This window comes from Mesoplodon bidens, assembly GCF_964165515.1.
Source record: "Mesoplodon bidens genome assembly, chromosome: 13".
NCBI classification, from domain to species: Eukaryota; Metazoa; Chordata; class Mammalia; order Artiodactyla; family Ziphiidae; genus Mesoplodon; species Mesoplodon bidens.
In genome coordinates, this window is record NC_138169.1 from 6,015,056 (window position 1) to 6,042,390 (window position 27,335).

Consider the following 27,335-nt stretch of genomic DNA (forward strand, 5'->3'; position numbering starts at 1 on the left):
CAGTGGCTCCTAGAGCTCTTCTCTGGCTGCTGCCCTGTCCTCGGCTTCTCTGTTCAGGCCACTCTGGAAAAACCCTTTGCTTGGGATCTCACTGATGTGAACTCCGACCCACCTGCCTCCCCAGCAAACCTTGATGGAGCCCTGTCTGTGCGAGATACCGGGGTCCCCGCAGAGACAAGCTGGGCCCCGTCTCTGTTCCCTGGGAGTCATGTCCTGGCGGGGGACTCAGGCCCACGCACCCCAGGGGAGGGTCAGAGAGCGGAGGTGCTTTTGCTCTGCGTGTGTTCACTTCTTAAAGTTAGGAATTTCAGCCTAGAGGAAAGTTGCGAGAATGTGTAACTTTCTCCGCATTGCCTTCCCCGATTTCCCAGTTGTTTCTCTTTGGCCCCTTCTGCTTTATCCTCATCCCACACTTCTCTCTTTCTCTCTCTCTCCTTCTGTATATTTTTCCTGGACCCTTTGAGAGTACATTGGATGCCTAAATACTTCAGTGGGTGTTTTCTAAAAATGACATTTTCTTACATAACCCCATCATGTCACCAAAATGAGGAAATTTAGCATTGACGTGATACTATCGTCTAGGCTAGCACTCTCCAATAAAAATATAATTCAAGTCCCATCTGCAGTTTAAAACTTTCTAGTGGCCGCACTGAAGAAAAGTAGCGAGAAATAGGTGAAATTAATTTTAATGGTGTTTTGTTGGACCCAGGAGATCCAAAATGGTATCACTTCACAATGCGTAAACAGATGTAAAATATTGAAGAGCTGTTTTCCATTGTTTGGGGGTATCAAGTCGTAGAAATGTGGAGTGCATTTGACACGTAGAGCTGCATCCTGACTTGGACTGGCCCTGTTTCAAGGGCTCTAAGGCCACGTGTGCTGAGTGGCCCCCGTGGACAGCACGGGTGGAGCGGTTCTGATCCACAGCCCATGTTCGAGGTTAGAAGTGCCTTTGAGAAATACGGCAGGGCGAGCGGAGGAAGAGAGAATAGGGTGTCGGCCACGTTGCTGCTGCCTATGACAGCCGCACCGTGACCTGAGTGGAGAGCTGAGGTCTGAGGTGGCGATGAGACGGAGGAACATTCCAGGCTCCAGGAGCAGCAGATACAAAGGCCCTGGGACAGGATGGAGCATGTGGGAGGAATACCACCTGTGGGGTGCAGTACAGGTAGGCAGGGGCTGGACCCTCTACAAGCTCGTGGGCCATGGTGAGGACATGAGATCTTATTCTAGATTAGACTGGAAGCCATTGCAGTGTTAAGTGGGGTCGCGATATATGCTGTCCTTGTTTTAAAGCTCCGTCTGCTTGCGGAGAATGGATTGGCGTAGGCGGGGGAGGCAGGGAGACCCATAAGGGAGGTCATTGCAATTCGCCAGGCGAGAGACGGCGGCTGCTGGGACCCGGGGTGGGGGGGGGGCGGCCGTGCCCGTGGGGCGTGGCTCAACTCGGGCCACCCACTTCCAGCCACCTCATTCTGGGGTGTCATCCTCCATCGTTTGTCCCCGCAGGTCCATGAAGCTCATCTACAAGGAGCAGGGGGTGTTCGAAGGCATCCCCACCTTTCGCTTCGTGGCTCCGAACACCTTATTTGCCAACGGGTCCGTCTACCCGCCCAATGAGGGCTTTTGCCCCTGCCGGGAGTCGGGAATTCAGAATGTCAGCACCTGCAGGTTCAGTATGTGTCATTCCCCATGGGAGGGCGGGAGGGTGTGGCCTGTGATGAGGGGCTTATCTGTCTCTTTACTCCATGGCCTCTGATAATCCCATTAGGCTGGAGATAAAGAGGGCAGCAGAAAGATAACTTGAAAAAAAAATATATGCTTTGGGTATATCGGTTGCTGTCGTAATAAATTCCCACAAACCTGGTGGCTTAGAACAGCTCAAGTTTATGATCTTAAGCAGTCCCGTAGTTCAGGAGTCGGACACAGGCCTCTCCAGGCTAAGATCCAGGTGTCAGCAGGCTGCGTTCCTTTCTGGAGGTTGACGGGGAGACTCCGTTTTCTTGCCTTTCCCAGCTTCTAGAGGCCCCTAGAATTCCGCGCTCAGGTTTCCCTTCCTCTGTCTGCAAAACCGGCAACATCACAAGGCTTTGATCCCACGCCTGTGGTCCCGTCTCTTTTCCTGAAGCTCTTCTGCGTCCCTTGTCCAGTTTTCAGCGCCCTGGAGACTGTATCAGGCCCACCTGGATAATCTAGGCCACTGCGCCCTATTTTTAGCGGATTAGCAGCCTTCATTCCTCCTGCGTGCGACCTAATTCCCTTTGTCGTGTAACCTAACAGGTTATGCACAGGTCTGGGGGATGAGGACGCGGACATCTTTGGGAAAGGCATTGTTCTGCATCCCAGGTCCTGATAGGTGGCTTGAGGGGGAGGCTTCGTGGGGAGGACCTTCCACTCCACCTGGGGAGGGGAGGAAGCTGGCAGCAGCCCGATGGTTCCGTGAAATCGTGTTCCGCAGTGTGCAGTTGTGGGCTTGGATGTGGGCCCTGGCGCTGGCACACAGTCCTCTGACATCGTCAGTGTCTTCCAGCTGTGTGCCAGTCCCCGAGACGGCCCCGCCTCACGTGCTCAATTTGGACGCTTGGATGTCAGCTCGATTTCCCTCTCCCAACCCTCATCCGGGTCGCCAGCAAGCCCCGTGCATCCTGCCTCCAAATTAACTCCTGCATCCTTGCTTTCTTCCACTCCCCCGCCGCCTCGTGGTCCAGGGCCCTTTAGTTGGCCCTCCTCTTGCACTGTGGCCATCCTGTGTACCATCCGTTTCCCAGACTGTCCAGTGCGGTCACCGCTGGCCTCGTGTGGTTATTTAAATTGAAATCGGGGACTGCCCTGGCGGGCCGGTGGTTAAGACTGTGCTTCCACCGCAGGGAGCACAGGTTCGATCCCTGGTCGGGGAACTAAGATCCTGCATGCTGCACAGTGCGGCACCCACCCCCCCACCAAAAAAAATTAAAAAATAAAATAAATTGAAATTGGTTTGAATGAACTCAAATTAAAAAGGCAGTGCGTTCCTTGCACTGGCCACATTTCCAAGGATCCCCACCCACACGTGCCTAGTGATTGCCCTGTGGGACGGACAGTGAAAAAAGAGGATATTTTCATCCTCGTAGAAAGTTCTGTTGGACTCGCTGTTCCAGCGAGCAGCCCAGGGGACCTTTCAAAAACTCGGATTGCCACCCAATCCCTTGCTTGAAATGTCTACTAGTGCCCTGTGCGTTAGAGCCACATCCCTACAGAGGCCCCGGTGCTGTCAGGATCTGGCCTCTGCCAGTGTCTCTAATGTCATTTCTTCCTGTACTTTCCCCACTGATATTCTTCAGCCCCGCCACCTTCTCCCTGTTTCTAGGAAATATCTCGTTTGGTCCCGCCTCAGGGCCTTTGCATCAGCTGTTCCCCAGGCTGCCGCAGATCTGTGTGAATCGTTCCCTTACCCGCTCCTGGTCTGTTCGGATGCCACCTCCTCAAGGAGGCCTGCTCTCTGACTTCCCGTCCTAAAGTTGCTCCCCTGCCCCACCTCCCAGCTGCTCCTGTCATTTCACCCTTGATTGTCTTCCTGGTGCTCATCACTCCCTGAAATCACTGAGTGTGTCTTTTATTTTACTTATTGTCTGTCTCCTGTATTGGATTGTAAATACTCTATGCAGGGCTCCGTCCTTAGCTTCTAGAATTGGGCCCAGTATGTAGTGGGTGCTCCCACAGTATGGGAACATACGGATGTGTGGGTGTATCTTGCACTGAGGGAACTGAGGCTCAAGGCTAGGGTGTGACACCCTAGCTGGTAGGACAAGAAGCCACTCCTTATCTTCCGACGTCTTGCCTTCTGGGGCCTGTTTGGTTGGAACCACATTTCCAGCTGGAGATGGGAATTTGGGAGGGGTAGTTTGCTGCAGGGTTGGGGGGAAGGGCTGTCATCAGGTTGGATGGGTTCCCCAAGTTCGGGCAGGATGAGGTGCTCCGTGGGTGAAGGGCTTGGAGCTGGGGCCTGGGAGTGCCCACCTCTGTCGTGGCCTCTTCTGGCCCACCTGCCCTTGTCCCCTGTTTGCTTAATTCTTTCTTCACTGGTGTTGACAGGAATTTCTGCTCGTAGGCGAGCTGACACTGTGCAGAGACCTGGTAGGCTGTGTGCTACACCGTTGCCGTGGCAAGTGGCCGGCGCTACACCAGCCTGATGAGGCCTAAAAGGGCGCTTCTTGGTTGACCTTTGCATTAGGCATAGCTCTAGAGCTCAGCCGTTGTCCGAAGCTGCCTTTCGCCAGGTGCCAGCTCAGTTTTCCTCCAGACTGGTTTGTTGCCAGGCAGGCTCTCCCCTCCAGCCTCCAGGCTCACCTCCTCCCAGCTCTGGGTCCTGCAGAAAGGGGACAACTGGCTCCTCTTCACTCCAGCAAAAGTTCCAGAGTTTGCTCTGATTGGACTGGCTTGCATCACATGACCAGCTGTGAACCAGTAAGTGGCCAAGGGTGGCCTATGCTGATTGGCCAGGCTGTGTCACATGCTCAGCCCCTGGCTCCAGTGGGTGGGGCCAGCACCCACATGACAGGAGGCGGAAAATAGGGGAGGGGCTTTATCGGGGTATAGGTTCCAGGAGAAAGAGTGGGTGCTGGACAGGCAGAAACTACGTATCCACCCACTCACTGCCAAGGGCTAGGGATGAAAATTGCACTGCTTCATCTTAGCACATGTGCCAAAAGAACTTCAAAAGTGCAAGGGAATTATGTATGTATTATGCAAATAAAAATTTTTCTTTTACATTGAAATAGACGTATATACAGAGAGATGCCCAACTGACACGTGCACTTTGAAATTCCACCAAGTGATGCAGAAAGAGGACAGGAGTGACCCCCTCCCCCCCAGTCACTGGCCTGACTTCTGGCAGCACAGCTTTGCTTGCCTTTGGTGTTTATGTGAGCGGAATCATAAAGCATATATTCCTTTTTCTCTATTTCTGTCCTCTTTCACCCATTTTTGCATTGGTGAGGTCCATCCCTGTTGTTGTGGGTGCCCTCTTCCTTGCTGTATAGTATTCCACGGTGGGACCACACCTCCATTGCCTTACCTCTTTTGCTGTTCACGGGCATCCGACGAGGTTCTGCTTGTTGACCATTACCCTAGGGCTGCTAAGAACATTCTCTCATACATGTCTTTGGGTGCACCTGTGTCTGTATTTCTGTGGCATTTTATCTGAAGATAAGAAATACCCACACATTTCCCTTTCTGGGCCTTGAGCAGTTCTTGGACCCAGAGAACTCTTTCTCCTCCAACCTCTGTGCTGTGTAGGGTCCTGAGACTTGCTCAGTGGAGGCCCTTAATCTGGGGTGATCCTGGGCAATTAGATCTGGTTAGATGTGCCATAAAGCTATAAATTAATTACCACTTATTACTTGGGTGTTGTCTCTCAGTCTGTTTGGAAATAAAGTAGAAAGAAACACATACATGCATGCATACTATTAAAGAACCAAGCAAGTTGGGCTTCCCTGGTGGCACAGTGGTTGAGAATCTGCCTGCCAGTGCAGGGGACACGGGTTTGAGCCCTGGTCTGGGAGGATCCCACATGCCGCGGAGTAACTAGGCCCATGAGCCACAACTACTGAGCCAGCGCGTCTGGAGCCTGTGCTCCGCAACAAGAGAGGCCGCGATAGTGAGAGGCCCGCGCACCGCGATGAAGAGTGGCCCCTGCTCGCCGCAACTAGAGAAAGCCCTCACACAGAAACGAAGACCCAACACAGCCCAAAAAATAAATAATTAATTAATTAATTTAAAAAAACCAACCAAGCAAGCGGAAGCAAGGGAAGGTGATGGCAAATTGGCCCAGCCCATGTCAGTCTCCCCCGAACCCTGCCACCCTGGCCTTGGAGGCATGATGGGGCTTGTTTGAGATTCGCCGCCTTCAAGGGCCTGGCTCGGTGACTGCTTCCCTTACAGGGGGCGGGGGGGGGGGCTTGTGCTTGCTCTGTTGATCTCCTTTCACAGTGAGATGGGAGAATGGGAAACAGGGTTTTCCAAATTGTGAAACATTGTCCCTGGTGGTGCCCAAGACTTCAAAGGTCCAAAGAGGTAGCTTTAAATACCATTGACTTACATGGCGAGAGAGGTCTGCTCTCCATTCTCTTTCTGTCCTTCTGATCACCTCCAGAAGAAAGTACCTTTCTAACACTCATCTGTCTTTCTTTTTGACAGAGAAAGAGCAAGTCTCAGGGTCCAAGCCTCATGTAGGTAACAGTCTCTAGTTAGAATCTACAACATTCATTCGTTCGCATTGTATTTATTCCTATATTTATTTTCTAGTTCTGGCGTGTGTTTGCCAAGTATGCCTCCGATAGCAAGCTCCTCCTTTAAAATATAGCTGTTTATGTAAAGCAATAGCAGTTGCTTCAGAGAAGCACATTATGTAACAGGGCAGGGGGTATCTGGATATGACAATACATCAAAGAGGTACTAGGCTGAATAAATTAATGTCAAGAAGCATTAAGGCAATGAATGTAAAAGGACTCTGGGAAAAATGAAGTCAGACAGCAGTTAAATCCCAGCTTTTATTCCAAACCAGTGCTTGGCTCTGCTAAGAAAAGCAGAAAGAATCTAGACATTTGAGGTTGCCAGACACACATAGACAGGAATGCGGGTCACCTGGCTGGCAGCAGATGGGCTGCTGGTTTTAGGAAGAAGACCTTGTGAGTTTTGTTTGTTTTTTCTTTCTTTTTTTCGTATCGAGGTGAAGTTCATTAATCCGCAATTAGCCATTTTAAAGTGCACAATTCAGTGACATTTAATACATTCAAAACGTTGTGCAGCCACCACCACAATCTGGCTCCAGAACATTCTCATCAACCCAAAAGGAGACCCCGTACCCAGTTACACTCACTCCCCATCTCTCTGCCCCGGCCCCTGTCACCACCAGTCTGCGTTCTGTCTCTATGATTTGCCCGTTCTTGATCCTTGTCAGTTTTTGAGAGGCTTATTCTTTTCCTCGTTGACTCATTGTCCATCAGGCCTGTTGTATGTTGACCTGAGCACAGGAGGATGCATTGGTGTTTGCCTGGCTTGGTCAGTTGATGGAGAGGTTCAGCCTCGGGTGTCTGGGTGTGAATTTCCCACTCAGAGGGACCCAAGTCAGTCCCTGTTCTCACACGTTGGCGTCCATCCCACAGATCAGCTGCTGGGAGAGAAGGAGCAAAACAGGTGTGTCTTCTCCCCTCCTGTGGACGTTAGGGAGACCTGGCTGCAGGTGTGCACACCTGAGCATCTCTGATCATTGCCGTGTTGCGTGCAGAAGACAGTCCGGGCTGCTTGGCTTGGCGATCCAGATGCCCCTCCTCTCACCCAAGTTCAAGTCTTTCTAGCCTCAACTCCCATCATTCCCCTCCAGGCACTGTCTGCTCCATATGCACTGCGCATTTGCCCACCTCCCTGCGTTTGCTTCTGCCATCCCTTCCACCTGCAACGCCATTCCCTCACCTTCTCTGTCTGGCATCTTTGAGCCAGCTTCTTCTCCTTCCTTTGATCTCTCCTGACAGAAGCAGCAGCTCCTATTTTACCACTCCTATGGCACCGAGCTTGTCCCCTGCTGGGTGGGTTCCAGTCCCTGGTGCCTCTTGGGCGCTTGGTAAATATTTGCAGACTGAATGAATTCTGTCTGTCTAGTTATTGTTGTTTGCATCTTGTCGTCATCATGAGGGGGGTGCACTGCAGGCAGTGGCTGTGTTTCATCACCTACGCATCCCCTTGCCCAGCTCAGGGTGTGACAGGGGCAGGTCTCTGGATGTGCCAACATGCTGTCTTTGTCTGACATCCCCTCTCTGCCCCTCTGCCTTCTAGACGCACCCTTATTTCTCTCCCATCCTCACTTCTACAACGCTGACCCAGTCCTGGCAGAGGCAGTGTCTGGCCTCCACCCTAACCCAGAAGAGCATTCCTTGTTCCTGGACGTCCACCCGGTGAGCCCCTGCCTGTCAGCCTGTGGGTGGGTGCGGGGATTTCTGTTTGGTGCACACTTGGCTTTCTCCTCTCCCCACTAGGCACCAAACTGTTCCAGTGTGGGGGTGATGGGAAGCCTGGATTTCTTTGGCAGTGATAGCTTCTAGGCTATCAAGCCTTCAAATTTTGCCCAGACTTCATAGTGCAAGAACTTTATCTCTTTATAAGGGAATTGTCTCTATAAAAGGATTATAAGAAAGTAAATTAATTAGGAATTATCAGCCTGCAAATTAGCCAGAGGCAGCCCTCTGGCTGTGCCAATATACCATAAAGATCTTTAGGTACCGACAAGAGCCTGGAACATCTTGTGGATAAACTGGGTTCTGGGGAATTGGTCCTGTGTGTTGTTTTGTCTATAAACAGGGACCAGGAAGGTATCAGACCTGTACACATGGCCCTCCCGTGGGCATGTTTTTACCCAGTTGCTTCTTTTCTCAGCGCCTCCGTTCACTGGAAATTTGCCCATTTGGACTCGGTGGCTTTTTATCATTGATTAAATAAATTCTGTGGGTTTCTGTTTCCTGAGTGGACACTTGTGGTCTCCTCCACAGGCCTTTCTGGAAGCTCTTCTACCTGGTGCCGTTCCATCCCGTTTTCCTTGGTACTCTTCAGATTTTCTTAGCCGCTGACTCAATCCTCAGCCCCCAGCACTCCACCTTCTAGCTCTCTCTCTCTCTCTCTCTCTCTTTTTTTTCACTAAAAATCCAGGCTGAGACTTCCCTGGCGGTCCAGTGGTTAGGACTCTGTGCTTTCACTGCCGAGGGCACGGGTTCAGTCCCTGGTCGGGGAACTAAAATCCCACAAGCTGTGCGGCTCGGCCAAATTAAAAAAATAAACAAAATAAAATAAAATAAAATAAATAAACATCCAGCTAGTGAAGTCAGCTATGACTGCACACACTTCACATTCAGCAAATATTTCTAGAATGCTCATTATGCTCCAGGCATAATTCTAGATTCTTCCACCCACACCAACTCATTTAATTTTCGCAATAATCTGAGAGGTGGGCATTGCTATTCCCATTTTACAGACAGGGAAACTGAAGCCCAAATACTTTAAGTGCTACAGCTAGTAAATGGGATTCTTGGCTCCATAAGGGAAAGGTCTGTTCTGTCTTGTTAATCGCTTGGATTCTAGCAGTTACCACAGAAGTACTAGTATCTCAGTAAATACGGGTTTGATTTACTGAGATATGAGTGCTTGAGAGTGAGGAAGGGATGAGGCCAAATTCAAACACAGGTCTTCTTTGTTTTTTAATTAAATTTTTTTTATTATTTTAAAATTTCCTTTTTCTCTAAACCTGAATACTCAATGGCATACGTCTGTTTTTTTTTTGTTGTTTTTTTGTTTTTTTTTTTGCGGTACACGGGCTTCTCACTGTTGTGGCCTCTCCCGTTACGGAGCACAGGCTCCGGACGCGCAGGCTCAACGGCCATGGCTCACGGGCCAGCCGCTCCGTGGCATGTGGGATCTTCCCAGACCGGGGCACGAACCCGTGTCCCCTGCATCGGCAGGCAGACTCTCAACTACTGCGCCACCAGGGAAGCCCCATACGTCTGTTTTTTAAAAAAATTAATATACTTTCATTTTTGTTTGTTTGGCTGCACCATGCGGCATATGGGATCTTAGTTCCCTGACCAGGGATCGAACCGGCACCCCCTGCAGTGGAAGTGCTGATTCTTAACCACTGGACCGCTAGGGAAGTCCTTACTTCGGTGTTTTAGAATAGTTTTAGGCTTACAGAAAAACTGAGCAGAAAATACAGAGAGTTCCCAGACATCGTTTTCCCCTGGCACGAAATTTGTCACAGTCGATGAATGAACATTATTATTAACTATAGCTTACATTAGGCTTCATTCTGTGTTGTTCAGGTTTATGGGTTTTGACAAATGCATCATGACCTGTATCCACCATTACCGTCTCCTACAGAATGGTTTCACTGCCTTAAAAATCCCGTGTGTTCTACCCATTTATCCCCCTACTACCTTCACTCCCATCCAACCTTTGGCAGTGACTGATCCTTTACTGTCTCTGTAGTTTTGCCTTTTCCAGAATGTCATATAGTTGGAACCATAGAGTATGTAGCCTTTTTTAAAAAATTGAAGTATAGTTGACATACAATATTATACAAGTGACAGGTGTGTAATGTAGTGATTCACAATTTTTAAAGGGTATACTCCACTTACAGTTATTTAAAATATTGGCTGTACAAACAGTTGTTTTAATCCCCACTACATTCTGTCCTGTATTAATATGTAGTTAATTAAGTGGGTATTAATGAATTGACTATCATTGCGTGCTCTATGTTAAATTCATTCTTTTTTTTTTTTTTTTTTTTTGCGGTATGTGGGCCTCTCACTGTTGTGGCCTCTCCCGTTGAGGAGCACAGGCTCCGGAGGCGCAGGCTCAACGGCCATGGCTTACGGGCCCAGCCGCTCCGCGGCATGCGGGATCCTCCCAGACCGGGGCACGAACCCGTGTCCCCTGCATCGGCAGGCGGACTCTCAACCACTGCGCCACCAGGGAAGCCCTAAATTCATTCTTTATTGTTAGATGTGTTAAGGCTTTTCCATACTGTCTTAAACTTTGAACCAGTTTTTAAAAGGCTTTTATTATAAAGCTAACAAATGGTTTTCCACTGTCTCTTGTAGTTCATTCACTTCACTGCTTCTCTTTCTCTCTCTCTCTCTCTCTATCTCTCTCTCTCTCTGCTGGCTTCTGGGCATTCCAGCAAGAGCAAGATCTTTTCTCTGTTCTCACTGGTGACTTTCATTGTGCTGCGTGGCTTTTCTTTTTTTCCCCACATTGAGAAAGAAACAGTTAAGTTTGGGAGGCTGGAGAGATGCAAACAGCTGTTTAGCAGCAGCCCCTCAGCTGATGCAGAAGTAGGCTTCTCCTGCTTCTCATTTCAGGTCAGAGGCAGACGGGGAGAGGAAGTGGCCTTGGATTTTGTTGTCGATTTGGGGAGGATGATCATGGGGTCGATTTGCTGATTTCTGATCTCATTAGTCCGGAAAACAAAATGCCTGCTGGAAGCGGCTTCTCTGGTGCCTTCTTTTCTGCTCCTGAAACCGGGATGGGGGGGGGGGTGGTGACAGACAGGGCTCACGGGTCCAAGTTTCTGTTCTGAGATTGCGGGATGGTGGGGGACAGGCGGGGCTTTGCCCAAGAAGAGGTGGCTGGACAGCAGCTGGAAGGACAGCCAAGGAAGGAAGGAGACACATTTCCTGGAGAAGGAAGTGGCCTGAGTGGAGACCCCAGAAAGTAGAGTCTAGAAAGCAGGATGTGTCGGGGTCTGCAAGATCACCCCCAAGTTGGAGGATTTGCTAGGAGGACTCCCAGGACCCAGCATATGGTGGTACCCACAGCTGTGATGTATTGCAGTGAAGGACACAAGGCACAGTCAGCAAAGAGAAAGGCACATGGGGTGAAGTCTGGGGGAACCAGGCACAGGCTCCCAGAGCCCTCTCCCAGGGGGGTCACACAGGACACCCTTCATTCCCTGTGTGAGGTGTCTTCTACCAGGGACACCCAGTAGAGACTCAGAGCCCAGGATTCTTACTGGGGCTGTTGATTATAGGCGCCGTCTACCTGGCACAGACCGAAATTCCAGACTCCCGGAAGGAAATCAGGTGTCGGCATAAACCACAGTGTTTGTACAAACTGTCCTGGTACAGTGAGCCCCTCTTATCTGTCAGGGAGAGGTGGGAGCCCTCCTGAAATCCAGGATCCCAGACGCCAGCCAGGGACAACCTTGCTAGCAGGGCAGCCTCACCCCTGCTGGCTCTTTTGCACACGGGTGATCTCACTCCCGTCCCACCGGGTTCTCAAGTTCAAGCTCTCCCCCGTCCTGGGAGCATGGCCCTTGGCCAGTTGCTCTGTGCCCCTGGGGTCCCAAAAGACCTCAGGATGCCAGGCTATATTGGAAGATAATGCCCTCTCCCACTGGTGTATGTGATAACAACACAACATTTATGGCTCTGAGTGTGGCTGTCTTGCATCCCCTATTTTGCCCTTGCAGAAACCCTGTGAGGTGGGGAGAATTGTCTCCACTTTCCAGAAGAGTCTCAGCTAAGAAGCAGCAGTCTGTCCTCAAACCTAGGTTCCTTTCCACTCTCATTTCCTGACATCATTCTGGAAGCACCTTCCTGGTTTTGGTCCTATATGTGTGTCACTTTTTGTGTTATTGACTTACTACTTAAAAAAAAAAAAATGATCCCATCAAAAAAAAAAATCCTGCACAAAGGAAGCTTTCTATCATGACCTCAAATTGGAAATTAAAAATTTCTCTAAATGGGGAATTCTCTGGCGGTCCAGTGGTTAGGACTCCGCGCTTCCACAGCATGGGGCACGGGTTCAATCCCTGGTTGGGGGACTAAGATCCCACAAGCCGTGCAGCACCGCTAAAGAAGAAAAAAATCTCCGATGAAGAACGCAAAATATCACTAGGCTCTCTGTAAAATACCGTCGCCTGCCCTTGGCATGAGCCTGAGGCCAGATCTGTTGAAATGGAGATTGGGTGGAGGTGTATTGCAGAGGCACTAGGGGCCGAGCAAGCTCCCTGCAGGCTTTCTCTCTGAGACGCTGGTGGGGAGGGAATGGGGGGTGAATGGAGAAGATAGTGACCTTATTAACATGCAAATCTATTTTATTTTATTTGGAGGCTGGAGGGAGGGGCGATGACTGGGAAAGGTCCTTCTGCACTGGGGGAGGCATCGTGCAAGAGAACAGATGGAAAGGGTTAGTTTTTTTTCCATCCAGAGCGAGGCTGGCTCACCAGAGGGGATCCCTCGAGGTCGTGGACATAAGAGCCATTTGGGGAACATGTGTTTACCCATCAGGGCTTTGAATAGGTAGCGGAAGCCCCATCGGATGGGCAGTTAATTTGGGATACGCACCCTCTTGAGCGTGACCAGGGAGAGGGCTGTTTGAAGGGGTCCCCAGGGCTCCAGGGAAGCCAGACCCCTCACTGCTCTTTTTGTTGCAGGTCACTGGAATCCCCATGAACTGCTCTGTGAAACTGCAGCTGAGCCTCTACATTAAGTCTGTGAAAGGCATCGGGTGAGTGGGGTCTGGGAGCCCCGGGCTGCCTTGCTGTTGAGAGATCAGAGACTCGGGACTCTGGCCATGTCCTTGGGAACCTGGCATCTGGGGAGATAGATGGTCCTTCGGGATATGGAATCTGGTCCCTGCCCCTTGAACCCCTGAGGGGGGTCTCAGCTCTCAGCCGAGCCCAAACTACATCCTGACATCCCTGCCCTGTTCTCTCTTGACATTTGTCCCCCCAATTAGCCAGACTCTTCCATCCAAGCTGTTTCCCATTCGACAGAGTAGCAAAAATTAAATCCTGCCAAAACCAAGTGTTTGAAAGTGGAAACTTAGCAAACAGTCTTCTGAAGTGAGACCATTCACTTGACGGGAAGAATTCTTTAAGCACTGGTTTTCTTTTTCTTTTTTTTTTTTTTTTGAGTTGGTTTTCAGTAACCGCTTTATCAAGATTTAATTCACATAGTATAAAACCCACCCTTTAAAAATGCACAATTCGGTGATTTGTGGGATATTCACAGAGCTGGGCAGCATCACCACAATCAATTTTGAAACATTTCCATCCACCCCCTGGAAAGAAACCCCACACCCTTTAGCAGCCACTGCCCATTTCCCCAGCCCCAGGCAACCCTTAATTTACTTTCTGTTCCTGTGGACTTACCTATTCTGGCCATATCATGTGAATAGAATTATAGAATATGTGTCTGGCTTTTTTCACTTAACATGATGTTTTCAAAGTTCATCCATGTTGTGGCCTGTGTCACTGCTTCATTCCATTTTATGGCTGAATCATATTCCATTGCATGGAAAGACCATGTTTTTATTCATCAGTTGATGGACATTTGGGTTGTTTCTACTTTTCGGCCATTATGAATAGTGCCGCTTTGAATATTTAAAGTTTCTGTGTGGATGTATGTTTTCTCTTGGGTAGATACCTTGCAGCAGAATTGCTGGGTCATATGGTGACTCTATGTTTAAGAGTTTCAGGAGCTGCCAGACTGGTTTCCAGGGCGGTTGCGACATTTTACACTCCCACCAGCAGCATGGGAGGTGCCAGTGTCTCTACATCCTTGCCAGCTCTTGTTATAACATCGAGTTAGGATAGAGCTGGGTGAGGGAGCACGCTGGTCGTTACGTCAGGGTCTGTACTTCTTTATTTTAAAAAATTCTTTTGGTCGCACTGTGTGGCATGCGGGTTCCTAGTTCCCCAAGCAGGAATCGAACCCGTGTCCCCTGCCTTGGAAGCACGGAGTCTTAACCTCTGGACCACCAGGGAAGTCCCCTGTACTTCTTAGCATATTTGAAATAGTTTCATTTTTTAAAACAATTCCCCCGGAAAGATTCCTGGGCTGCAGGAATGTGAGCATCTGTTTGGCTTTGTGAGACTCCGCTCAGCTGGAAAGAATAGCACTTTGTCTGAGCGTGGAGAGGATCGTCAGCGCAGCTCATCCTCACTCCCCCACTAGCTTTTCATTTTTACATTTTGAGGCTGCTCAGAGAGTTTGTTCCTGAAGCGTTTGTGGCTGGTGAAACGGCCCCACGCGTGCATTAGGCGTCTGCTGCCCAGACTTGAGCTCCACAGGGCTCCCGTCCCTCAGTGCCTGGTCTGCTAACTTGGATGTGCAGGGCCGGCAGGTGACTAAGTGGAACCTGTAGGGGTGGGGCTGAGGGCCAGCCTCTGTCCAGCACCAGGGCCCATGCACGCAGTGTGGCCACATCCTATGCATTTGCAAATGCAGTTTTCAAAATCTGGATGTTAACACACGCTCTCTCAATTTCACCTGTTGGGAGTTCATTCAGATTTTTGACAAATGCTGCTCAAGCCGGCAGTCTCTCTGGGTGGCTGGATTCTGCCTGCCGGTGGCCCTGAGCCACCACCCTGATGTCTCTGGGCCTCTGTGTTCCCATCTGTTCGGAACCAAGGCCACACAGCTGCCTGGCTGCCCCTGTGGGCTGGGATGGTGGTCTCAAGGGCGGTGGTCTAACAGCAGTGCTTATCAGCATCCCCGAGGGCTGTTGAGGAACCCACGTGGGAAAAGTCCGGAGACACCGCGCCCGGAAGCAGAGCTGTCTAGCTGTGACTCGTTGGAGGGACTTTTGTGCTGTTTGCTCACAAGATAAGGGCAGCAGGGTTGCACACGCTGTGCATTCAATGTACATCAGTTCTTACAAACTCAGATGAAAGAGGCTGAAGTGAAGGGGATGTGCCGTTGTATTTCCAGAGCGTTCTCTGTGTCTGTGTCTGTCTCTGTAGGTGATACGGTGTAAATTCATTTCACTGCACAATACTCTACTGAATAAGCACTTTTTGAGAATTGTGATTGAGGATTTTGACCTTTTGTGCTGACTCTGGTGCCTGTCCCCTGAGAGGGTGCCAGCTCCCCTCCAGCTGTGCCTTCTTTAAGCAGACCCAAGAATGGTGAAGTTACAGAATACTTGTTTGTGCAGTTGTTTGCTGGCATTTGACAATAAGACAACAATAATAAACATCAAGCAGTATATGTCTTTTTTTTTTTTTTTGGCTGTGCCATACGGCTTATGGGATTTCATTTCCCTGACCAGGGATTGAACCCAGGCCACAGCAGTGAAAGCCCAGAATCCTAACCACTAGGCCACGAGGGAACTCCCCTAGAGCACTTTTTATATGCTGGGTATTTTTCATGGTGTCGCGTTCCGTCCTCACTAGAGCCCTGTGAGGAGTTCCATTATAATCCCCATTTTACAGAGGAGGAACAGAGAAGGTAAATAGCATGCCCAAGGTCACACAGCTATCTAGTAGCTGACTGTGTCGGGGGTCCCCAAGACCACTCTCAGGTTTGATGATTCACTGGGAAGACTCAGAGGACCCAGCGTGTAGTTAATAGTCACGGCTGTGAATTATTACAGAGAAAGGATTCAAAACATAATTGGCAAAGGGAAAAGGCTCACAGGGTGAAGTGTGGGGAAACCAGGCACAGGCTTCTAGAGCCCTCTCCCAGGAGGGTCACACCAGGACACGCTTCATTCCCCCAGTGACAACTTGTGACAACATGCGTGAAGTGTCTCCTACCAGAGATGCCCAGTAGAAACTCAGCACCCAGGGTATTTACTGGGGGCTGGTCACGTAGGCGCCTTCTGCTTGGCATGGACCCAGATTCCAGACTCCCCAAAGGAAAGCAGGTGATCAGCATAAACCGTGTTGTGTGTTAGCTGGGCGTATTGCCATCCTGAATAAAATTGGGATTCTGTTTCTAAAAAAGAACAAATGGATATCAGCTAGGTCCCTGGCAGCCCCTCCACATAAGAATTTTTCATTTAAAAGGGTATTGTTGGATTGTCAGGTTGCGCCCTGTCAGGAGATGCCCATTCCTCAAGCCCATGCCGATCAAGTTGCTGCAACATCAAATCCCTCCTGACCCTGGGGCTTCCGATCACAGGTCCAGAGCTGTCTGATCTAAGACACCCCGACAAAACTTCTCACTTGCTTGGTCTCGCTTATTTCCAGACAAACTGGGAAGATCGAGCCGGTGATTCTGCCACTGATGTGGTTTGGAGAGGTAAGGCTGCTTCCCTCTCCCGGGGTACTGGGCACCCGCGGGCGTGGTGTCTGGTGCCTCAGTGAGGAGTTGATGTGGGCATTTGGGGCAGGAGGCTGTGTGTGGTGGGGAGGCTGGGCTGGGGTAGCTGGACTGGGTAATGCAGAACAATCTGTTAGAAACTTCGCCCTCTCCAAGCACTTTATGTCAATTTTCCCACTGGGTTGAAAGGATCGCATGAGATGAGGAACACAGGAGCTGCGTGAAACTGTAAAGTCCCTGGTCAGGGTATAAAATAATTTTGTTAATGCACGTGGCCCCTTCTCCTGAGATGAAGGGAAGCTGGTTTTCAGGGTGTCAACTTGTTATTGAAATTTCTTCTCTCCCAGCTTTTCAGGGTTCCTTCTGGCTTAGCTCGTTTTAAATCAGGGTGAGCTAACAGCTGGAACAGACAGGCTCCAAATGTGAATTTCACTTCCCACTCACATCACAGTCTGATGGGGGGCAGGCGGAGCTCTGCTCCTCGCAGACATTCAGGGACATCCAGGCTCCTTCCATCTTCTGGTCCTGCCCTCTTGGAGATCTTCAGAATCCGTCTCCATTCAGTAAATTGGGAAAGAGATGGAGAGAATCACATGGGAGCCAGGCGTGGAAGTTGTAGCATCACTGTGCCCCCATCCCATTGGCCAGAACAGGTCACATGGGCCTGCCTAGCTGCAAGGGAGTCTGGGAAATGTAGTCCTGTTGTGTGACCCCAGAGGAAATAGAGGCATGGCTGGTTCCGCCCATCGCATGCTTTGGCCAGTGGGCTTGAGATGGGAAAGGGGTTGGGGGACAGAGGGGTGTGGTGTGGGGTGGCGTCTGCACCCTCAGCTCACAGTATGTGGCACCAGTCCATTTGTTTGTCCTTCTCCTTCCCCAGAGCGGGGCAATGGAGGGTGAGACCCTTCAGACGTTCTACACCCAGCTGGTGTTGATGCCCAAGGTGCTGCATTACGCCCAGTACGTGCTCCTTGCCCTGGGCTGCGTCCTGCTGCTCATCCCCATCGTCTACCAAATCCGGAGCCAAGTAGGTGGTGGCCAGAGCGTGGCCGGGGCCGAGTGCCCCTTGCTTGCCTGCTTGGGGGAAGGAGGGGCTCAGATCAGATTCCCCAGCCGTCCCTTCCTGCTGTGCCCACAGACACCTTCAGCCTGCAGCCCACCTCGGGCGGCAGTCCTAGGTCTCTGCCTGGCTGGGGAGCTGTTGCTGCATCCTTGCTTCTGTTGCATATTCTGTTATCACTTCTCTGCCTATTCTGGGAGGCCTGGGGGCCCTCCCTTGGAGGGGCTGCAGGTGGTTTTGGATCATGAGACCTGGTACTTGAGTGGTTTGTTCTTCAAGTCAGCAGCTGCTGGCTTTCAGGCTCTGGCAGGTACAGGGCATATGAGAGTGAACAAGGCAGTTCCTACTCCGGGGGAAGGGGGGTGCGGGGACTAGCATTCTAGTTGGAAAGACAGGTGGAAACCAAGTAAATAAACAGAAGAGATGATTTCACCGATGATAAGGATCATAGAAAATGTGATGGGCTTAGGGCAGTGCTGTCTGATACAAATACAACATGAGCCATGTGTGTGATTTTAAATTTAAATTTTCTAATAGCCACCTTAAGTAAAAGGGAATTAATCTTAATCATATCTTTTATTTTATCCGAATATATCCAAAATATCAATATGACCATGTCAACCTGGAATCAATATAAAAAATATAAATTTTTTACATTTTTTTTCGGGTTAAGTCTTTGGAATTCGGTGTGTATTTTACATTTACATCAGGTCTTGACTGGGACTCGCCCCTTTTCAAAGCCTCAATGGCCATATGTGGCTACCAAGCTGGACACCGCAGCATCCAGGGAGGCTGGCGACAACTATAGAGATAATGTCAGAAAAGGTTTCTCGGAAGAGGTTGAATTTAAGCTTAGAAGTGAATGCTCAGCACAGAGTCAGGGAAAGAGTGCTCCGGGTGGAGGAATGGCCAGTGCAAAGGCCCTGAGGCAGGGGTGGGTGAGGTGTGTTGGAGGCTCCCGCAGGGCCAGGGTGGCTGGAGGGGAGTGGGCATGGGGGCAGTGGGGGAGGAGGTGGTGTCTGAGAGGCTGACGTAGGTCATGCCTGGTCCTGTAATGCAGGGTGAGCAGCTTGGAACTGATTCTGGGGGTGATGGGAAGCTGTTGGAAGCTGTAAAGGAGAGGAGTGACTGGGTCAGTTAACGTGTGGCCACTTGGTCTTCAGATGGGAGAGCGGAAGCAGGGGGACCAGTGAAGAGGCCCAGGTGAGCGAGGATGGTGGCTTGGACCAGGATAGGAGCAGGTATTTGGGGAAGGGAGCACAGATGGAGAAGAGCCCTGAAGAGCCAGCCCTGGGGCCTCTACCATTCAGAGGCAGGAAAAAGAGGGGGCGACAACAAATACCCCCCCTTTTTTTGGCCGCATTGTGCGGCAGGCAGGATCTTAGTTTCCCAAATAGGAATCGAACCCATGCCCCCTGCAGTGGAAGTGCATAGTCTTAACCACTGGACCACCAGGGAAGTTCCAACAAATACACCTTCTTGATTTGGCATCATTCATTCATTCATGGCATTCACTGACACCTTCATAGCTTATTGGGGGGGTCACTGTGCACAGTTTTGGGGATACAGACATGAGTAGGATGTGAGGTCTGGAGACCAGGGGGCTTTAAGCAAGTTACTGCCGTCACATGGTGACAAGGCCTGTGGATGCAAGGCCCCCGGGGCAGCGGGGATGGGTGGGCAGCTACCTGGTGGACAGGGGACACTGCTCAGTGGCAGGGAGTCTTGAAAGGCCATTTTGAATCCATGAACCAGAACCTCCCCGCCCCGGGTGCCCCCTGCCCCCTGAGTTGTCCTGGAGCCACAGGCCTCAGCCTCGGTTGGGGGCTGCCCAGCTCCCCTGTTGCCCCTCGGGCCACCTGCAACGCCTGCTTTCTTGCTTTAGCTCTGGAAAACAGCTTTTTCTCTTTTTCCTCTTCCTCGGAGGCAGCTCGCACGCTTGCTTGCTTGTTTGCTGGGGCGAGGATAAACCTTTCCAGGCTCGTAACCTGGGCTTTCAGACCCTTAACCTGATTTCCCTTCCAAATTCCCAATCCTTTGGGGGAAAAGGTTTGCACTGGTGTGAGGGTACCAGGGCCTCTGGTGTTTTGAGCCCCCAGTGAACGCTGGGGGCCCGGTCCTCTGTCACTGCCCCAGCCAGAGCAGAAGGGAACTCCCTAGGGTTTTTGGAATGAATTTTGCTGGGAGGACACAGGGGCCGGGAGCCCTAGCCCCCAACCCGTGGATGCCTCCCTGGGGCCAGCATCACCGTGGGTTTCCAGGAAGGAGGCCCAGGGGAGCAGCCGGTGAGGGGCTGGACCAGACAGCCTCTGCCCTCTGTCTCTCCTAATGGTCCATCAGAAGGGGGAGGGGGAGGGGGAGGGGGGGAGGATGCACAATGTGAAAGCTTCCCTGCTTCACATCCCCCATCCGCGTCCCCCAAATCCGATAAGAATATCATTGTCTACTGACCATGGTTGAGGCACCCTCCCCGCAGGTTTTGCTGGAGGCCCAGTCCTTGAAATTTATCCCATTATGTATTTTTTGGTTTAGCAGGGGTTAGGCCTTACGTGTTTTTATGTATCTGTCCTGATAGGGGGAAAAAAAAAAAAGAATGGCACGTCATTAAACTCAACGTATTTTAATTTCTCTTCAAAGACATTTTTCTTGTCAAGTCATTCTTTTTTTTTTTTTTTTTTTCTATTTTTGTTTCTCTTGTCAAGTCATTCTTGAAAGAAAAAAAAATTTGTTTTTAGACAGAAATGTCGCTGTTTCTGGTCGATTTAAAATGCCACCTACTAGCTCAGTCAGTAGAGCGTGAGACTCTTAAAATGCCACTTGCACAACTCTCTGAGTCTCGGCCAATCCACCTTGCCCAGCACGGCCCATCTCCCCTCCTGGATTCGGCCTAAATTTTCAGGCTGACAAACCCTTTTTCAGCTCAGCTTGCCCGTCTGACCAAGTGCGTTTCCTGAAGATGCTCGTATTTCTGTCTTTGGTGAAAGACACCATCACTCCCCAAATCTCAGCCAACTCCCGTCATTAATGGTGGTTGGACTCTACAATTCTGTACCCCACCCTCTGCTTTTTGAAAATCGGAGAACCGTATAAAAACCGTGTGTGTTCAGCTGCAACGTCAACTATAAATTAGCTTGGTTATCTTCTAGGAGAAGTGCTATTTATTTTGGAATAGTAGTAAAAAGGGCTCAAAGGATAAGGAGGCCATTCAGGCCTATTCTGAATCCCTGATGACATCAGCTCCCAAGGGGACTGTACTGCAAGAAGCAAGACTGTAGGTGGGTACCAGGTAACACCTCTCGCCCCCCCATCCCCTCCCATAGCGAGTAGAACTCTGGCGGCTTGAAACGCTTTGGATCTTACACACCTCTTCAGCCTGACCTTCACCTGGAGTGTCTACAGATTGAAAATACGTCTTTGTATATTTTGCTGTCTTCTTACGTTCCGAGGGATCCCAGGCGTGGTAGGCGATGGAGCGTGACTAGTGGGCTGGCATCTTATTTGCAAGGTTGTCTTAGAAAGGCAGGATCGAGGTTTAGGTCTCAGCTGCTTCTCAAACCTCTGGTGCCATATAGACTCTTCTGGGAAAGTCTGCGAAAAAATGCAGATCCACGGACATCCTTCTAGACCTCCTGGAGTAGCATCATGGATGGGGCCCAGGAATCTGTATTTTAATGGCCCCCTAACAGGATTCTGATGTAGATAAGTTTAAATAAATCCGGATGACTGGCCAAGAAAAAAGAATTTAGGCATCACCTGGGCACCAACTGTAGATCTAGGACTCGGTCTGAGGGTATGGTTGCCAGATTGAGCAAAAACAAGCAAACGACCCCAAGAAACAACAGCAACAAACGGATGCTCAGTTACGTGTGAATTCCAGGTAAACAGTGAATGATTTTTAGCCTAAGTGTGTCCCATGAAATGATCAGGACAGGCTTATACTGCAAAACTGTTTGTTGTTTACCTGAAATTCACATGTAACTGGCAGCCCTCTTTCATGTGGCAGCCTACGTGCGGGAGACGGAGGCTAGTGCCTTTGGGGGTTCACCTCCTGGGCTGTGTTCCTTTAGGTCTGAGGTCTTAGGAGAGCCGAGTCCCCCCAGGGGATGTGGCAGGCAGAGCTCTGGGCCCTACAGTTGGGGTTTGGGCAGGGGTGAGTCGCTCTATGGCTATACCTCTGATTATAGTTATTTTGGTTTCTGAAAAATGTGCCACCCTCTCCAGCTTCTGGGGCTGGGCCTGCTCGGGTTTAAATAGCTTTTTCTTGAGAGCCACAGGCTGGGGATGAGGTGATAACCCTACTCTTTGGGACCAGTTGGCTGCTTCCAGTTTGCTTCGATTGCCAGGGCTGGAGGAGGAGATAAAATAGAACATGGGCGCTGGGCGTGGGTGTGTTTGCTGGCAGGTACTGCCAGCCCTGCAAGGAGTGGGAGGGAGGGACTGCTGTGTCCCCAGCCAGGCTCTGGGGGGCTCCCCCTGCCGATCTGGGCATAAGAGAGCCCGACCACGTCAGGGCTGGGTGTTAAGGGGGTGTCTTCCTGAGCTTGGGGGGCAGGGTGTCCTAGCTGGAGACGAGGCCCCCGTTGCCTTCCTCTCTCCCAGAATTCCTCTTGGGATGCCTTTCTTGTGTACAATTTGGCCTCATTGGCACCCCTGCCCCCTTGCAGCCACGATTCCCTTCTGCAGAAACTTGCTTGGCGTTCTTGCGGTGCAGGGGTGGGGTCTTCAGGCACAGAGATGGGGGTTATTCGCTTTTAGCACAGATAGAGCTGGTGTTTGTGAGGTCTCAGCCCCGTGGCTGCACCTCCCTGGACACAGCCAGGGTGTCCTGCTCCCCGCCCCCCCAAAATAAAAATAAAACAAAACCAAAGCTGGAGTCTCTTCATGATTTTACCAACAGAATCCAAATGTCAAGTTATTAGGGAAGGTTTTGATTAAAGAGATGTTACTGCCTTGTCTTCTGGAAGGCAGGCCAGCCTTTGGCCCGGATGAGACCCCTACCCCCGGTCACGTGTACTTGGGGAAGGCAGTGTCCAGGAGTGTCCTGTCGGGTCTACTTTAGGGGACCAGGCACCTGGGAAGCGGCAGTGGTCCTGGAGACCTGGAATCCCTGCAGCTCGGCCTCCAGCCTGTGCTGAGTCCCTGGGGGAGGTCCTATACCTTGCCCCGCGTCTGGGCACGGGGGTGGCCTTGAGGGGCTGCTTTGCTCCAGGAAAGGGAGGACATGGGGCCTCCACTAGCCCAGAAGGGTGTTTTTATGTGAATAAGAAAAAACAGCCCCTCTGTGCAGACATGGCCTGCTTTAGGGCTGAGCGCTTGGCAAAGAGAGTACAACCCATTTATACCCACTTGGCTGGGTGCCCTTGTGCCGTGAACAGCCTGGACAATGGTACTGGGCAGCCCTTCCGTGACATGTTCCAGGATCTCTCTTGCTGTCTCATGAATCTTTCTCTCATTAATTCCAAGTCCTCATTCCTCAGTTAAACGGAAGTGTATTCCTTGAGGGTTTGTACATGTGTCTTTCTTGGGAAGGCAGTTTCCCCTTTGCACTTTTTTTTTTTTTTGCGGTACGCGGGCCTCTCACTGCTGTGGCCTCTCCCGTTGCGGAGCACAGGCTCCGGACGCGCAGGCTCAGGGGCCATGGCTCACGGGCCCAGCCGCTCCACGGCATGTGAGATCTTCCCGGACCGGGGCACGAACCCGTGTCCCCTGCATCGGCAGGCGGACTCTCAACCACCGCGCCACCAGGGAAGCCCTCCCCTTTGCACTTTTGAGCGAGGCTTTCTCCAGTCGTGGCTCTCTGGGCCCACATCGCTAAGAATCCCCCCACCCTGACCCCCGCTGTCCCGTGCTGCCTCTGTGTCGGGGTGGGTGTCGGCAGGGGCGCACACCCACCCCCCCTTGCCCCTGGCTGGAATGTGGCTCGGTCCGGGGAAGCCTGAGCCCTGTCCCCGAGGAAAGGAGTCAGGAGTCCTCCAGCCCTCCCCACCCAGAGTGGGGTTTGATTTACCCCACCCCGCGGTGAAGCAGGCCCCTGGGGGTTGTGAGCAAGGCCCAAGAGGGTAGGGACGTCTCGGGTTTTCCGACCACAGCTGCTGGGCAAGGAAGCCTCTCCATTCTTCGGGGGGAAGGAAGACAGAGGGCTTGGGGGGATGAAAAGTTGCCCCCACTTCTTATCATGGCTGCCTTTAAAATTTTCCTTCAATTGAGAAACTTAAACATGTAAAACTAGATGAACTGCACGCTCTGAGCTCCCTCTCACCCAGACTCAACAATCCTGCTAACATTTTGTCCTATTTCACCTTTTCCCTGTGTGTCCTTTGCCCCTCTCACCAAGTCCCACTGCCCTTCCCCCTCTCCCCAGAGACATCCATCGCTAGGATTTTGGGGTTTGCATGTTTCTTCCCCTCTAAATCTGTATATATGTATCCGTGAACGATAGATAATTTTTAAAAAGCTTACCTCCGTGGTGTCCAACTCTATGAATCACTGCGCAGCTGGATTTACCCTCTTCAGTTTTCTGTGTGACAACTGTGTAGGTTGACTACCATCTCGTGACTCTGTCTTTTAAATGCATTCGGATATCCGTGGACATTTAGGTGGTTTCCAGCTTTCCTGTGTTAACGGTATTACTTATATAAGCCCTGGACTCCTTGCTCTGACCTTCTCACTGTATTAGGCAAGTCTCTTAGGGTCTCAGTTTCCCCATCTCTAAGATGGGTGAGAGCAGGGCAAGATGGTGTTTCGTGAGATGAGGAGACCCTTTGTAGTGGAGTCCCAGGAGTCTGTAGGTCACTCCAGTCTTCTCTCATCTCGAGCTTGATAGTGGGGGGGGGCTGCAGATGGGGGCTCCAAGGGGGGTTTCCATGCTGCTGGAGGATGTATAGGGGCGGGTCCGGGGTCCGGGCGGGGCTTGGTGGGCGGGGCTTAGTGATGCAGCCCCTCCCCTTTTCTCCACAGGGTCCCAAGGATGCCGCCAGCCAGCCCAGCCTGGCTGCTCAGCCAGACCAGCTCACCAGCCCCTACACCCCGCTTCTTCAGGACTCTCTCAGCGGACAGCCCACTAATCCCAAAGTCTGAGCCACCCCCTGCTACCACATGCCTGTTGCACACTGCACACACCCCCAGCACGTGTCCACGTGTGTGCACAGGTGTGTGCAGACACTCAGGGATGGAGCCGCTGCTGAGGGGACTTGGGGAGAGGCTCGTCAACAAGGACTGTTCCGGAACCTTCTCTCCATGTGATCCACAGGCCCGACCACAGGTGTTGTGGGCACGGGGTCCCCTCCCTTGGGTGAGCAAGCCTGGGCTCTTAAGGACTCAGGTCACCTCTCCCCAGCGGTCTTCTCAATCAGTCTTGAAACACTGCAGCCCCCACCTGGTGGCTCGCCCAGGCAGGACACGGCCTTTACTCCGAGGGGCTGGCCACTGTCCCGAAACCTAGCCCAGGAGTGCAGACTGCTTGTGCCCCAGCCAGGTGGGCCGTGGGCCGTGGCTCAGCGCCCAGCCCGGACCCAGAGCTGTGGCCACTGGACACCCATCTGGGCCTCAAAACGGAGATGTCTCCGACCGCAGCCTTAACTCCCTGCAGGATCGTGATCTCCCTGAAGTCTACACAGGCGCCGGATTTGGGTGTCTGCGCCCCTTCCCTGCAGCCTGAACTGACATCCTCATGTATGCTGAGCCGGCCACTCCCTGGCCAGGGTGGCGGGAGCCTGTGCCCCGAGCCGCCCCCCACCAGGGTCCTCAGCTCTTCGGTGCCGGGGAGGAGGTGGAGAGGCCCCGGGTCCATCAGCCTGGGTGTCTGGTCGGGTGACCCGTCTGCCCGGGGCTTCTGATCTCTGGGGCAAACCTCTGTCTCTTTTCTACTGGAAGAGAAATGAATTTTATCATCTTTTAAAAATAATTCACAGTTGAAATAATAAACCTTTTTAAAAAGTGACTGATTGAGTCTGTGACAGCCTGTTTGAGGGGGGACGGGAGGGCTCCCTGGGAAGTTCTGGGCTCTTCTTTTCTTAGCCAGTAGCTCCTTTCTGGTTAGTGCCATGAGTGTCTCTCAGGGACTGGGCTGCAGACTTGCCTTTCCCTTGTTTTAAAATTTACTTATTTATTTATTTACTTATTTATTTTGGGCTGCGTTGGGTCTTCGTTGCTGTGCACGGGCATAGATGTGGTGAGCGAGGGCTACTCTTCGTTGCGGTGCGTGGGCTTCTCATTGCAGCGGCTTCTCTTGTTGCGGAGCACAGGCTCTACGTGCGTGGGCTTCAGTAGTTGTGGCGCATGGGCTCAGTAGTTGTGGCTCGTGGGCTCTAGAGCGCAGGCTCAGTAGTTGTGGCGCACGGGCTTAGTTGCTCTGCGGCATGTGGGATCTTCCTGGACCAGGGATCGAACCAGTGTCTCCTGCATTGGCAGGCGGATTCTTAACCACTGCACCACCAAGGAAATCCCTAAAATTTAAACTTGTGTATATTTAACATTTTATATAAATTCTGTGTGGATTCAGTTCTTGTTTAGAAAGCATAGCATCCACGTGGACCACTACCCCGACCCCCCTTTTTATTGTCGAGCAGAATTCCATCGTAGGCACGTACCACAGGTTTCCAAGCATTCATGAGTTGAAGGACATTTCAAATGTTTCCAGTTTTTGACGATTATGAATATAAAGCTGCTACAAACATGAATGTACAGGTTTTTGTGTGAACATATATTTTCTTTTCTTTTTTTTTGTTTTGCTTGCTCGATCTTAGTTCCCTGACCAGGGATCGAACGCGGGCTGACGGCAGCAAAAGCCCCGAGTCCTAACCACTGGACCTCTAGGGAATTCCCAATTTTCATTTCTCTTAAGTAAAATACCTAGGGGTGAGAGTGCCAGGTCATATGGTAACACGTGATATAGGTCTGTGTTTAACAATATTCACAGTAGCTGCACCATTCTGCATTCCCACCATCAAGGTATGACCGTTTCACCTGCTCTGCATACAGGCTGATACCTTGGTACTTCCAGTTTTTAAAAAACTGTCGTCACGTGTAGTGTCGTCACACTGTGTTTTTTATTTGCATGGAAATACATCTCCTAATGAGATGGCGATTTCCTCTTCACCCCCAACGAATTTATGTATCTATGAATGACTGTTACTGCCAGGATGCGACCAATTTTGTCATCGATTCTATTCTTATTTTGTATAAGTGCAGAGAAGCCTTGTTTACATAAGTAAATAGCTGGCAGTGGAAGGAATATCCTGATAGAGTCACTCAATTCTTATACTGCTGAGTAATGGGCAAAAATCAGGTGACAATCTGTCATCAAAAAGTATTTTTACTGATTTATCAGCTGACACGTCCATCTGACCTTTCTTCACATTTGTAGAAGGCAGCAAAGTGGAAACCACGGACTTGCAAAAGAACTGCAAAAAGATTACTCAATCTTTAGATCAGTTCTCGAAACCAGTGTTTGGGAGTGTCCCTCAGGTCGGGGCTGGAGGGCTGGGGAGAGCTGCGCCTGCCTGCTGCGGGGTCGGGGGCCTGGGGAAGGGCGCCTGCCGCCTGGCCCTGATCCCGGGGAGACCCGAAGGTGAAAAGCGTTCCCCAGCTTGAGTCTGATGACCACTGAGAGGATTGTTGACTTTCCTGTGTCCAAGCCGCATCACAGACACTTGCAACTTTTGCATTCAGCCCTGCCTGCTCATAAAGAGAAAAAAGAGGCAATC

The 27,335-nt window shown here is 51.1% G+C and overlaps 1 protein-coding gene across 3 annotated transcripts in view; it reads left to right on the plus strand.

The window, feature by feature from the left end:
- The window catches only part of SCARB1 (scavenger receptor class B member 1), a 79,688-nt gene extending 54,118 nt beyond the window's left edge, over positions 1 to 25,570 (plus strand). The window contains exons 7-13 of one of the 3 annotated variants that reach the window (XM_081252800.1): positions 1,510 to 1,676; positions 7,810 to 7,928; positions 12,956 to 13,029; positions 16,499 to 16,550; positions 17,452 to 17,598; positions 20,778 to 20,906; positions 24,589 to 25,570. In XM_081252800.1, coding sequence (XP_081108926.1) covers positions 1,510 to 1,676; positions 7,810 to 7,928; positions 12,956 to 13,029; positions 16,499 to 16,550; positions 17,452 to 17,598; positions 20,778 to 20,906 — 688 coding nt within the window. In that variant the 3' untranslated portion in view covers positions 24,589 to 25,570. The remainder of the gene's footprint in view (positions 1 to 1,509; positions 1,677 to 7,809; positions 7,929 to 12,955; positions 13,030 to 16,498; positions 16,551 to 17,451; positions 17,599 to 20,777; positions 20,907 to 24,588) is intronic. The other 2 variants (XM_081252801.1, XM_081252802.1) reach the window with 2 other exon arrangements.
- The last annotated feature ends 1,765 nt before the right edge of the window (positions 25,571 to 27,335 follow it).